General features: G+C 40.3%; 1 protein-coding gene across 3 annotated transcripts in view; it reads left to right on the forward strand.

The window, feature by feature from the left end:
• The window catches only part of Lama2 (laminin subunit alpha 2), a 597,153-nt gene that overhangs the window by 567,258 nt on the left and 15,624 nt on the right, over positions 1-14,271 (forward strand). For all 3 annotated transcript variants that reach the window (XM_085689751.2, XM_085689745.2, XM_085689747.2), the window contains 3 exons: positions 4,869-5,017; positions 10,280-10,456; positions 10,672-10,837. In XM_085689751.2, the coding sequence (XP_085545877.2) occupies positions 4,869-5,017; positions 10,280-10,456; positions 10,672-10,837 (492 nt within the window). The remainder of the gene's footprint in view (positions 1-4,868; positions 5,018-10,279; positions 10,457-10,671; positions 10,838-14,271) is intronic.

Genomic DNA, 14,271 nt, shown 5'->3' on the forward strand with positions numbered 1-14,271 from the left:
TATTGTTAATATAACCTCAGAAAACCTTGTAAGCATAATATGAAAGCAACTTTCCGAAAACAAAAAGCAACTGAAACATGTACAATAATGAACAGCTCTGACTAGGCATTCCACAGGAGAGAAAGCATGATGAATGCAAAAAAAAATAAATATTCAGCTTTGTGGTGTCAGAAGAATGCATTTTCAATCCACTGGAGTGGTAGAACATTATGAAATACAATACTGCCAAGTGCTGGCAAGGCCTTTGTTAAAGGCAGTTCTTACTGCTGTGGACAGAGGAAATTGATACAGAGCTTTGGTGACTGCTTTGAATCCGTCCTATATGGTGGACCACATGTGAATTCTACACGCCAGTCATTCCACCCCTTGCACAGACCTAAGCAATGGCAAGTGTGCACAGTGAGATAAGTACAAGAAATAGCCCAAATGATTAGTTCTTATTTATAGTACAAAAATAGAAAATGACCCAAATATTTATCAACTGGAGAAGAGACCAATAAACTAGTATTTTGGCTTAATGGTGTAGAAATTTGGAGTAGCAAGGGATAAATTACAATTTAACAAGACAGCATGGATGGACAAGAACTAAGTAGCAAAGAAGGTACAGAACACATTGTGATATCGGTATGAATCACTGAGTGTATTATTTACAAATAAATATGTAAATCTTTGAAAATAATTTTTAAGACCGCGGGATAATAAATCACGTAACAGTGCTACCTCTGAGATGGGGAAGCGGGAAGATGAATCAGTGCCGGGAGCCATCCCCAGTGGTGGTCAGGTCTCAGCAGAGGATGTAAAAAGTTGGTAACGGAAGGATATGAGCCAGGTCATGATGGTCTGGAGAATCCAGCAGCCTGACTGACTAACAGCCAGAGTGTTTCTTTATTTATACAGAATTTAGTAAGTAGGGATATATTCATGTTGTTCCAAAACATAATTTTTGGTTTGGGACATGTGTTTCATTTCCTTTTGTTTATCTTTTAGTCATCATTAATAAACTATGACAGAACAGAGTTATCATTTTTTCCAATCATTTTACCTCAAGTTTTGACATCATTGATAAACAGGGTTATTATTTTTACTTATTAACCCCATAACCCAATTTTTAAGAATCTAGAGGGATATGACAAGGTGTTCTCAGGCTGATTGCTTCAGTGGCTACAAGGACATTTGACCAAAACAACCTTCCAGTCATCCTGGGCTTGCTGCCACATCCCAAGCAGTGTATTATTAACTCTGAATGGTCAGAGTGTCCAAGAAATATCCTCAGGCCAAAGCTGTTACAGTTATTATTCAAATTCTGGCATAATACAATGTCTATATTTTATATCTTTATAGAATATAAAATACCATCTTCCTATATCATTTTTTGCCCATCTGTATAAGTCTCTGTGTAGGACAGAGGTAGGTAGCTTCAGCTAATCTCGCTCTGTTGATGTATATGCCACACAATTTCCTGAGCGTATAGTGTGGGAAGAGGCTTGTGATCGGAACTGTGGCCAACTCCTCCACCCCACCGAATCTTGTTGACATTTGTAAGTTTACTTTGTTTTGATTGTTTTTTTCCTGAGTAAGTACAGGGACAGATGTTTCAGAAATGTCTCATAGCCTCATAAATAGACCTCTAGCTTCTTTATGTGTGTCACAACATCCAAGGCGTAAGGAAGACCTTCAAGTAGATAAGAATATCTCCCTAAAACAGGGTTGGGGGGAATAGCATGTTCAGGACTGTCCTGGGGAAGTTTAGAAATAACATTCCTGGAAGAAGGCATAAATGATTTATAGGAAAATTTCCATCAATCCAATATTCCCAAATTGTACAAATATTAAAAGTCTCCCAAGTATGCCACAGGTTGGGATGAAAACCCAAGGCCATCATGTGACTCAGCTTTGCTGGATCTTTGTCCAATAGCTGTGCTGGCTTTCCGTCTTCTGCCACCCCCATCAGATATGGCTGGGTCATCTCCCCCTTTTGTTTGTGAACTTAAGCTCTGTCCCGAGACAAAAGAAGTGAGAAACTGTAAAACCTTTTTTGTAACCTCGGAAACCAAGGCAGGCTCCAATGGAGCTGCAATTTGTTGGTGCAAAGACTGCATGTTTGTAGCTAGTTTAGAATTGTTTCATAGGCCATGGAGGTGGGGAAACAGGCTGCTGATTCATAGTATTTGCCTGGAGTCCATTACCTGTGAGAGGTGGAATCAAGTCAATTCCCTGAAATTTACAGGAAACCTTTATAAGTTTACCAAAAAGGAAGTAAAAGAACATCAAGATTCCGAACACTGTTTCCTTTGCCCTCAGAAGGGTATCAAGGCCTGTCATTCACTTTGTATTCAAGAAGGTTTTCCTTGTTTATACTAGTGTGTGTGTGTTAAGTCAAAACCCCAAAACTTCATGATTCAGTCATAGTTTGTCAACTTCTAAAATTTCCCTAAGTTTTTCTTCTTAAATGATGTGTTTCAGATCCTATATTTCATGCTCATTGGTACCACAGAAGTAATATTTTCTATAGAAGACTCAATTTCTTATACAGCTAATCCTCCCAGGGAATCACCCTAAGTTTTAATCTTAACATCAGCTTTCATAAGAACTGTTACACTGTCCCAGTTCGAGTTTTCGGTGAGGTGCCTTCAACAGCAAAGAGTTCAAACATTAGATCTGTCACAGACATGGGCAAGAGTTGTGCAGCCGCTTCCAGCAACGGCAGCGAAGGGTCAGCCCAAGTCAGCTTTGCCAAGCAGCAGCTCCAGGACATTTGACACCGCCACTTGTATAATCAGAATTCAGGGGTACCGTGAAGGGTCAGCCCAAGTCGTCTAAGCACTGCGATCTTCGTCAGATCAGTAAGAAGCTCAATGGACATAAAATTCTAGCTTTTTCAATTGCATGGTAGATTACCGCTGATTTGACAACAGAGCATAAATGTACCTCTCAGCATTTACAATGTGAGGACCACACCAATTCTAATAAAACTTTCTCAAGGGGCTGGAGAAATGGCACAAGGGTTAACAATGCCTGCTGTTCCTGCAGAAGAACCAAATGGGTGGCTCAAAACCACTTGTAACTCCTGCTCCTGGGGGCCGGCTGCCCTCTTCTGCTTAGACATGCTTCTGAATGCATATGCACAAACTTAGACACAGACGCACACACCTATAAACATAATTTTAAGATTTTAAAAAGTTTCTAAAATATTTTTCTTACCATATTGGGGAAGAAAAGTAATACTTATCTCCTCACTGCGAGGAACAGTCATTGAGAAGACATAAAAAAGAGTGCCATCAAATCTTAATCTTCTAATTCTGAAAAATCAAATTCCTTTCTCATTTTTGCAAATGATACTCAAATTATATTGAGAACCAAAGCAAATATTCTGAAATTTTCATCACATCCTCTTGCCCACTGCCAATAATTAAACACCTGCCAGCTCCAAATTTCTTAGCACTGAATAAATGGATTAAATCACCAGATTTCAGGCAAATTTTTAAAATAGAATGTGTTCCCATTAAGACAATTAACATACAAAGATAATAAGTACTGAAATACAAAGCACATCAGAAATGAAATTTTAGTGCCCCGAACATTTAATGATGATGAATATCTAGCTTTTAAAATCTTCTAATATTTGTTATCTTATAAAAGAAGCAGTGTTAAATTATTCAAATGGGCTTGAATCAGTGCTGTCTAAATGGATGCATTTTATTTGTGAAAGCTAACAGTTGAAATATCCAGAAGGTTTGTCTGTGCTCATGTTGTCCTACATGTGCATTTGGTATCAAACAATCAGTTAACGTCGTTTTTGAGGAGGTAGCTTGTGGTGATCGCACTGAGGGATGATGAGGGATCGTCTGCAGCAGCACACTGTGGACAGGACACGTAGCTGCCTACATCACCTAGCGAATTATTGAAGGGATGGTAATGCTGATGGAAAGAAAACAAGGTAGACGTCATCAGTTGCTCACAGAGCACAGAATGGTCACTGTGCAGCAGCTGCCCCGGTACTACACAGGAGAGGCAGTGCCTTTAACACCAGCTTTGGATACAAGGATTGCATGCAATCTCCCTGGAGTTCATAATCGAATATCAACACCATACTGGTTGCCATGGTAACACTGACAAGAAGAAAACAGGCATGTTTGTGGTTGGAAAATTGTCTTCCCGCTTTCTAAATGTAGGAGACAAGTTACATGTTTGTGGCAGTGATCTATTCCACCAGCTTGGAGACAAATTAACGTCTAAACGCTCAAATGCCATGAGATTGAGTCAGAACTCATTTCGAGAAACTAGCGGCCCACTTGGGAGTATAAAGGAAAATGATTTTGTTGACACCCTTTGATTCCTGACAGTTCCTGAAAGTTAGAGGACAGCGGCAAGCAGAGCTGTTAGGTTGAGCATTAGGAACTTGTCAGACAACTGATACTCCTGTATCTACCTGCTCCGTTACCCAAGAAGCAAAATGGTAATGGATTTTAAAAAAAAGAGAGACATTCCTATATCCTTATCAACTCTGTTTAAGTAAATATCGAGATGCTAGAGAGATAGCTTAATGGGTAAGAACACCTGCTGGGCAAGCAGGAGGACCTGAACTCAAATCCCTAGAATCTACAAAAGCAGCTAGCTGTGGCTGTATGTGGCTAGATATAACACAGCGCTACGGGAGGCAGAAAAACAGGATGTTCGCCGGGGGTGGATGGATGACAGCCTAGCTCCAGGTTCAATGAGAAAGCCTATTCCTAGTGAGGGAGGCAGAATGTTAGAGTGGGACCTGACATCCTCTTCTGGCTTCTCTGTGGTTGTGCCAGAACACCAATCACTCCAGCTGTCGCATAGACAACTCCTGCTTAATCCTCAATACCCATCTTTCCCTGCAGGCCTATTATGCCATATTCCTCAATAAGGGCCGTCTGGAAGTACATCTCTCATCGGGGACACGAACAATGAGGAAAATTGTCATCAAACCAGAACCAAATCTGTTTCACGACGGGAGAGAACACTCAGTTCACATGGAAAGAACCAGAGGGTAACGAAGAATAACGCATTTGCTGTTACTCTATCCACTGTGAACTCCCTCTGCCAGCATAGCTCTTTGCCTGAGCCCCCCTGTGTGGACAGACCACAGACTCCAAACCATGACAACACACTGAGGTCCTCATTTTGTATTTGGGAGCCTCATTGGCAAGGACCTATTACGAAGGTTTCCCTTCTCTATGGTTCATCTCACAGCTTCACGCAATGCAACTTCTCCAGCTAGAGATAAAGAAAAATCCCCCCCCCCCCCCCGCACCTTGAAAGTAGCCACTTCTCTAATAAGGAAATCATAGGATAGCTGAGGTTGAGCCAGCAGCCTCTGGCTGCTGCTAGTTCACTCGGGTTCCAAATCACTTATGGCAGATGCTTAGAAACCCGCCATCAATACTACGGAGCATGACAGTACTATGAGACCAACTGTGCCTCTTATGAGTGTGCTTCATCTCTGTCTGTTCCTTAAAACAGCATGCAAGGCCCTGCAGTGGCTTTCTGAGAGAAGAGGGTCAAAGTAGAAAAGGAGAATGGTGGCCATCTCTAATTATGTATAGTGACCACTTTTCTATAAATCTTCAAGGATGCTTGTCCTTAGCCCTAAGCCAGGGAATCATCCTTGAAGCATATAAACTGATTTTTTTTTTATTTCTGCACAATGCTTTGTCCTTACTTTTTTGGGAAAGTCATCTGTGTTCTTCATCAAAATCTTATGAAACAATTCAGAGAGGTAATTAGTTCAGAAGGAGGATGAGAGGAAAAGACAACAGAAGCCCAGAGACTTGGGGGCCTCAAACCTCCAGACCAACAATCCATTTATTAAACCAAAGGCAAAGAAAAGAACTAGAAATTCAATCTGATGAAACCTCAAAACACAGAGAGCACGTGGGAGGGTAGCAAGGGTATGAATGCGGAGTGATGCTCCAAAGAAGCAGGGCTATCGTACTTTGGAGGTCTATATTTTCTAATTGTCCTCTTGTATAGATAAGAGTTTAGATAACTAATGAGGTTTCTTATTTTCTGAGTAAATAATAAAGCCTTCTTTGGTTTGTTCTGTTATTGTGAAACAGGGCATTTGTTTGTGAGCTGAATTAATTCTGAGCATCTGTGTTGTGTCTAGACCAGGAGATTTGGAAACCATGATTAAGAAAAATGAGTGATCAACATTCAGATAGCACATGACTTTTACTGATTTAATAGCCAGGTATCATAGTTAGGGTATCTGGGGGTAAAGGCAGACCAGATTTTCTAACTCAAATCTTGGGGAGTACATTAGAATATCAGTTTTGCTTGGTTTCTTGTATACATTTTAGGCCATTTGCTAAACTTTAATCTTTCTCACTATGGATGGGAAGGACATTTTACAAGTTCTGAAATCTCAAATAATTTCAACAAACAAATGCAAGTTTGAGAAATATAGACGGCCAAAATTCAACAAAAGTATGTTATTTTCAAAAGGAAGAATTTAGAAATCCCATAATATGTCACCATGTTATATATGCTAACATGTCCTCTGAACAGGTGTTTCCTCAAGAAGGGCATTTTATTATGCCGACTTCACAGCTGTTGGCCATCAATCCAAATTTTATTTGATTAAGTTCTGTATACAATACATCCCTGAAAACTGGTCACCCGGTTAATTAGCCTTATAAACAAACAGGTTTGCCACTTACTCTTAGTTAAGAGATGATGTATTAGACATACGCCTGTGTGACTATCTAATTCCATGCCAAAACAGGAGCCAATTTACTACAGTGTCCTTCTTGGCACCCTAAGGTCAAAGCACAGTCATTGTCTACTCTATAAGCAAACACATGAAGCTGGTTAACCAGACATCACTAATGGGCGTCCCAGCGTCACCCAGAAACGTTGTACTGCTTCACATAGCAATTCTAAGGAATGCACTAGGCTGATTGTCTTTTAATCGTGTTAAACTGAGTGTGAGAAGTGTATTAATATCCCTTCATCCCAAATGAGGAAACATTACATAATCTGCCTCAAATTGCATAGCAGAAACAAAAGCCAGGTTTAAAACCAATTAAAACCATCCTTAATGTCTCATTTATGCATGCCTGCTATTTGTTCTTACCCAATGAAGACTTCAAAGATTTAATATTGCTAGGTATTGAGTATGGTATGCTATTACTAATTTGGAAACCTTGCTTTCTCTCAGTGCCTTTATACACCAGCTGGCAATCTTTTCTTTTCCTAAACTTCAGAATATTGTGGTAACTGTAGTAACACTCTTAAATTATTTGGAATTTTAGTTTGTTTGACAAACAAACAAACAAAACTTGTTTGGCAAAATTGCTTTCCTCTTTTGCTCCTTTTTTTAACCCTCACCCCATATTCTCTTTTTTTCTACCGCTTCCTTTTAAAAAGAAAAATAAACTCACATCAATCACCTTTTTATGTCACTTCTGGACACTCAGGGACCCTTCCTTCTGTGACTGCCTTCATTTTGAACTTTCCCTTGGAGCCTACCCTATGGACATCAGCTCTACCTGAACAAAAACTGTGAAGCCCTAAGGCCTGAAATAGCGCCTTGGGTGCCTGGGATAAAGGACTGAGTTGAGTGTGTCCTCTGAGAAAGCATTTCGTACACAGGTACAAAATATAACTAAAGCACCAAGTTAGGAGGTTTTCAGAAGCTAGGACTTCCAGAGATCACGATACAGACAATCCAAGTTTTGTCTCCCATAGCATTCAATATATGTCAATTTAAAGATACCATTTTATTTTTCATGTAAATTACAAATACTCCAGTTAATACCTTCCTCCACATTTACAATTGCTGATGAGTTGAAAATTTAAAAAGACCCATTTTGAAAATAGGTACAGACTAAAGTACAAGAAGCAAATAATTATAAGGCTGTGAGAATCAACCACTGAAATTATAAAAGAAAATGGTCAGCTAACCTACCACAGTACTGATGAGTGTTTACTGTAGAGTTTAACATAAAGTAGCCTATCAATTAGAAGTTATAAATGAGGGGCAGGAAAGAGGGCTCAGTGGTTAAGAGTAGATATTGCTCTTGTAGAGGACCAAAGTTTGGTTCCCAGCACCCAAATCACATGACTCACAACCACCTATAACTCCTGCTCTGGGGCAGCACCATCTTCTGGATTCCATAAGGGCCTGCCCAAACACTTGCATATATCTACACACACACACACACACACACACACACACACACACACAACTAAAAAATAAAATAAATCTTTAAAAATAATAGAATCAGAACAGATTATCTCACCAGAATGGATACGTTGTTAACATCCTTATCTAAAAAAGGAACAGAATCAATTATTTATATTTAATGTTTCTTGAATGTAAAATGTAAAAAATAAATAAATAAATCAACTGTAGCCTTTCAGCATTGCCCTTATTATGTACCACAGCCTCGGGGCAATCTCTTAATTAATGTATTCCACTGTTTGAAGTAAGTGTTTTTAATCTCCATTTATAAATGAATAAAATGAAACTAAGCATGATTAAATAACTTGCCCAAGGTCACGCTAGTAGGAAGATTCCACATTAATACTGAATTCCAGTCTAGCCCTCCTAAAGGCCCCCACTCCTTCTGCGTTACAGAGGATTAAGGCCTTAGCTGTGCTCCCTGGATGGAGCAGGACAATTGGAGAATCTACCTTAGAAAGACAAGGGCCCCTGGTCCCTTAACACCCTAATCAGGATCAGAAAGTTACCTCAATGGACATTCCTTAGTAGTGGATTAAATCCCCAGTTAAGTCTTAAATTCAATGCCTGAGAAGAAAAGCCAGTGCTTCAGCCTAGAGAACCCTGGCTGGGGGAAGGCGCTCAGTGAGTCATGCACACCTGGATGCTGTCTCAGTCTAGAAATCCCCAGTGTTCTGAGCAGTGGTGTTGAACCCCCTGGCTTTGTCAACTATTCCTCCAGAGTCTATCACTTTAAACCAAGTTCTCCCTAGCTTCCTTCTGAAGCAAAGCCTTGCTTGTGTCCCTAACCCCTGAAACAGTGACATTTTTGAGCCATGACAAAGTTTATTCTGTTCTATTTTCTCATGTTAGATTTGTGGATCCATTGCTCAGCTTCAAGTCCTAACTTGTCTAAATTTGTTGTCTGCAGCTCGCTCACCTTCATGTCCCTCTCCTTCCATCTGCCCACTCTGCTCTTTCTTCCCTCCTGCTCTTTCTTCCCACTGCTCCTTTAACAAAATCAGGTAATGTGGCATTTTAAGGCTGAGTTTCCACCTGGGCTCTTAGGTCCCGTCTTCAGATAAGAACTAAGTTCTCCATAATCCATCTACAATCTATCCACAATGAGGAACAGCACTGTGATTACTGCTGGGACCAAGTTCAAAACCTGCTTGTACCAAAAAAAAAAAAAAAAAAAAGGATAGAAAAAATGCCTCCAGCCTCCAGTCGTTTTCATCATTAGAACTCCGCGTCTTGGTTCTTTGGCCCTGGATCCAAGGATTGTTGTGAATAAGTAGTGTGCGGTTCTCAATTAGCAGTGTGTGAGTAATCACTCATAAGCAAATTAGGGAAATTAATGAAACAGCCACTGAGGAAAATCACTGCGAGGAACAATTAGCTTGGTGTTCTGGCCTGCGTCTTCTATTCAAAAGCCAGCAGCTATGTCCTTTATACAATGTACTGTAAGTGTTTGCTGTTGATTCCTGCAATCTCAGCTCTCAGGAGGACAGTTTGTCCCCTAGCAAGAAGATAATAGCCAGCACAAACCAAGACAGAAAGAGCCAAGCTAAATGCAGCCCCTTGCTGTGCCAAACTCACAGATCCTTATCTGATTAGACGTTGCTGTACAGCCCCGCAGCCTCTGTGCTCACAGAATGTGTGCTGGGCTGCAAACCTGGGTGGTCACCTGCCTCAGAGATGCGTGTTGCAGCTGCGGGATTGCCTAGTTTCAATAAACTTTCAGTACAAGTTAATGAGCAAGGCATGAGGCAAAGTCCGAGGGAACAATGGTGTTTGTTAGTTGCTTGGTGTTTAGGTCCTAATCATCTAATCCGGGCTATCTTAAAAGCTATGGGAGATCAGAGTGCCAGGGAACATGCCTGCAAACTCCTAGCTGTCAATAGGCTGAGGCAGAAAGATCGTAAGTTCGAAGCCAGCTTAAGCTACATAGCTAGACCTCTTTTCAACAATAGTAGTAATGACAGTATAATAGAAAACTAAACATCTGGGAGCAGAGACTAAGAGGTGGTGGGAAAAGACATTTCTAACTGTCCTGCATGTTTGTTATCTTCAAATTCTTATCAGCATCTTCACTGTTCAAGTCGATGAAGACAGAAGACAGACACAAAACCTCACAGTGGAGCAGCCTATCGAAGTGAAGAAGCTCTTCGTCGGGGGTGCTCCTCCTGAATTTCAGCCTTCCCCACTCAGGAATATCCCCGCCTTCGAAGGCTGCGTGTGGAATCTTGTTATTAACTCTGTGTAAGTGGCTCTCACGCCTGCTGCCGTTTGCTTTGAATTTAATATGAGGGTCGCTGTAGCAACCACATTATCTAACACCCCAGAAGATAATCCTTTAATGTAGACCTAGAATTCTATCCTGATCATTTCAAGTCATAGTTGGGGTCTGATTTAATTGCTCAGGAAGAAGACAGTGAAAAATAAGAAAAACTTTCCTTTTGCTTGTCTTTGCTTAGCCCCATGGACTTTGCACGGCCTGTCGCCTTCAAAAATGCTGACATTGGCCGCTGTGCCTATCAGAAGCCGCGGGAGGATGAAGAAGCGGTTCCAGCTGAAGTGGTTGTCCAGCCTCAGCCGGTGCCTACCCCTGCGTACCCGTCACCTGCCCCCACCCTGGTGCATGTAAGTGTTCATGTGCACACTGATTTTGAACCTTCTATTTTGAGTCATTTCCAGATCAAACGTTGTTCAAGGAATCAAGTAGACTCTTTCACTAGCTCTAGAGCACCAGGGGCCTGTGTATAAAAACCTGGCCTCCTCACATCTTCTTTGCATTGCTTTTTATCATCTTTTCTGTTAATTCTGATGTTCAAAAACTGGAACTGATTTTTCATGGAAGAATTGAAGTGAAGAGGACTGAAGTTTTCAGAATCCAGCTTCAAAGCCATTTGTAATTCCAATACACAGAGGTAACTGTATCAGTGTTCAGTCCCTTTGAATTTTACACATAGATCTCACATAATTTGGAGTCTTAACTTTTCAAACTGGTAATACATAATTGCAACTATATAAATGTCACATAGGTGTATGTTTGTGTCTGACATAATTTTCTATTGTACACAGACGCACACAGAAAGGATCACACAAAATAGGACACATTACGAAATGAGACTGTTAACCACCCAGGTGTCAAATTCCATCAGAATTTTTAGAAGACAATTTCTAACTGCCTAAAATATACTAAGCATCTACTAATGATTCTATTTCGCATTTTCGAGACATACTATGTACCCACCTCTAGCCAAACAAATTCCATCCAATGTGAAATACAAATTGATGTCCTGTTTTCAGTAGATTGGATAAAAATTGGATGTCTAAAGTAACTCACAAGTTCACTCAAACAACTGGTCAGCGATAAGAGGAGGATGCTAATCCGTTAGATCGGACCCTAAAATCTGCTTCCTAATGAGCACAGGGCTTTGCCTTTACTTTGGCCAGCCCATTGAGGGCTACTGGGGGCAGGGGTTTCCAGTTCACACTATTAGAAACTAAGCAACCAAGAACATCTGAGAATAAAAGTCCTTCAACATGACTCATTATTGTACTAGATTTCTAGTAGGAAACTATGAAGCCCCCCCCCCTCAAAAAATGGGTGCATTTAAGACCCACGTGTGTGTCAAAATGGCTTTTTCCAAAATTGACTGCAGCAGCTTACAATCTCACCATTACTTCAGAGATGGTCCGTCTCACTGCACTCCGAGGCAAAGGCATCGATCACAGTTGTGGTCCATGGCTAAAGAACAGTGTAGCACTTGTGGTCGTAGGTAAATATCTTGAAAACACTTGGACACAGCATTCTCTCCTTTAGTTTATTCTCTTTTTTTTTGACAAAGGAAAGAATGAAGTTGTTTTATTTTGTAAAAGAGAAGATAACTACTCTTGCCCTAACTCATGGCCAGCTCGATAGCTTTTATGAGTGTAAAGAGAAATGTCTTTCCCAGCCATTTTCACAGCCATCCAATCCCAAAGAAACACACAGAGGCTTCTACTTTGGCTGGTTCCTTTCACTGGAGATTCTTATTATGTGGCAGGTCAAATAGTCATTGTTCGGAAAAACTGATTATCTACTATAACCAACATTTAAGCTTCTTAAAAAATGTGTCTTACACTACTACAATTATTATAATGAAATTACAATAATGAGTATATTACAATCATGATTCTTGTAAAGATATAATAATCAAAGGGCACGGCTTATGTGTAACTTTGAAAATTAGGGTTCTATTTTTATAAGATATTATTTTATTTTCCTTATAATATTATTAGAAGTATTATTATCCCAATCCTTACAAAAAGAGATGCCTAGAGTCACCAAAAACAACAGGAAGCCCATGGTCACGTAGGGTGATATCCCCTGGCTTACCATTGTTCCATGGGTGCTTCCAACAGATGCATCAATAGGATGTCTACTATTTAGTTAGCAAATTCGGTCAAGCAAAGTCTCTTGAACCTTCTTATTGGTAGGTCTTCAGCTTTGTGTTTTGGTTTATTTGGGTAGAAAAGATTGCTGGTAGTCTCTACAGAGCACCTCATTTTTCCTTGAGATATTGATAGCCCAGTCTGCAGTTAGTACATTATCAGTCATCCAAAGTTAGAAAGCATTTCCCTCATGTTATCTCACTTGACACAGTGCCAGAGTCTAGCATCCTCTTGTGCTTCTCTCTTGTCATACAACCTGTTCAGCTCTAGGACATTCCTGTAAATTCTGCAGACTTTACTTTAAGGGATTCTTCAAGCACTCCAGTGGCTCTGGTTTCTGAAGAGCATGGTTTTCAGAAACATGAAGAGATTTACAAATGAGTTTTTTTGAAACAACTTATTCTAATTCAGGTTTTCATTTTCTCTGAGCAGAAGTGCTTTAACTTCTTCAAACACCCAACACTGCACTATAGACAAGACTCCAAAGGCTTGAGAAGCAGCCCAACTTGTAGACCAAAAACAATTCGTATCATGGCTAGAAAAGATCTGAGAAATCCCAACTCTTTTATAAAGCATTTATTTTTAATGTGCATGTGTATATGTGTGCACCGTGCGATGCACACTAAGTTCCAGAGGAGGGTACCAGATTCTGCAGAACTGGAGGTGAGGATGCTCGGGAGCCTTCCTATGGATGCTGGGAATTGAACACAGGATCTTCTGCAAGAGCAGCAGGTGTTCCTAACATCTAATTCACCACAGCACAGAAATCCTCACTCTTAAAAGACCCTGTGAGAAAAGTCTCAGTGTGGTCTCAGATTATACACACAAGAGAGACCTGAACCCCACTCACTATTTCCCCTCCTACTCTTCAAATCCCTTTGTGACTATAGGGCCAGAATTCTCTTAGGACTTTCCAGCTTCATGCTTTTTGTTTCATTTAAATCGAGGTCTTGCTCTGTAGACAAGGCTTGCCTCAAATTCATAGAAATTCACCTGTCTCTGCCTCTCAAGTGTTGGAATTAAAGGTGTGTATCACCACACCAAGCAGAATTGTGTTTTAGAGGCTCAACTCCTGTTTCATATAGTATGCATTATCCATTTTAATTTCTTTCCTTTTTTGAATACAGTGTCTCATTTTTAGCAGTGACTAAAGTTAATAACTTGATAATTTACTTTATAAAATACGTTCATCAAAAGCCCAATGAATATAAGGTTGATATCATCCTAGCTAAGAGAAAGGAACAGAAAGGGGAAGGAGAGGCCTCGAGCCATTGCTCAGTGAGCTCTGGAGTTGATGTCCTCTCTGAGTATGGACACCTAGCTTTGAAAATCATAGGCACAAAATTACATACTGTCCATAAAATACCTAGTACAAAGTCTAGCCTGTGGTAACACCTCATCATGCTGTGAATTCTTCTGTGAGAACCAGTTGGTCTAGCCTTTCACACTTCCAAGGTGGACACACATACTGGGAGCCCTTGGGTGTTGATGGCTGTTCTATTTGTAAGCAATTTCAAACCCAAGCATGAAATGCTCTATGGATCTTTGTTTCTAGCTGTTTTTAATTCTCAACATTTCTGAGTTTATATTTTTTAAAATCAGCACAGGTCAACCTTGGAGGTGGGAACTATTGTCTA

The sequence above is a fragment of the Myodes glareolus genome, chromosome 1 (genome assembly GCF_982192425.1).
Source record: "Myodes glareolus chromosome 1, mMyoGla1.1, whole genome shotgun sequence".
Taxonomy (NCBI): Eukaryota; Metazoa; Chordata; class Mammalia; order Rodentia; family Cricetidae; genus Myodes; species Myodes glareolus.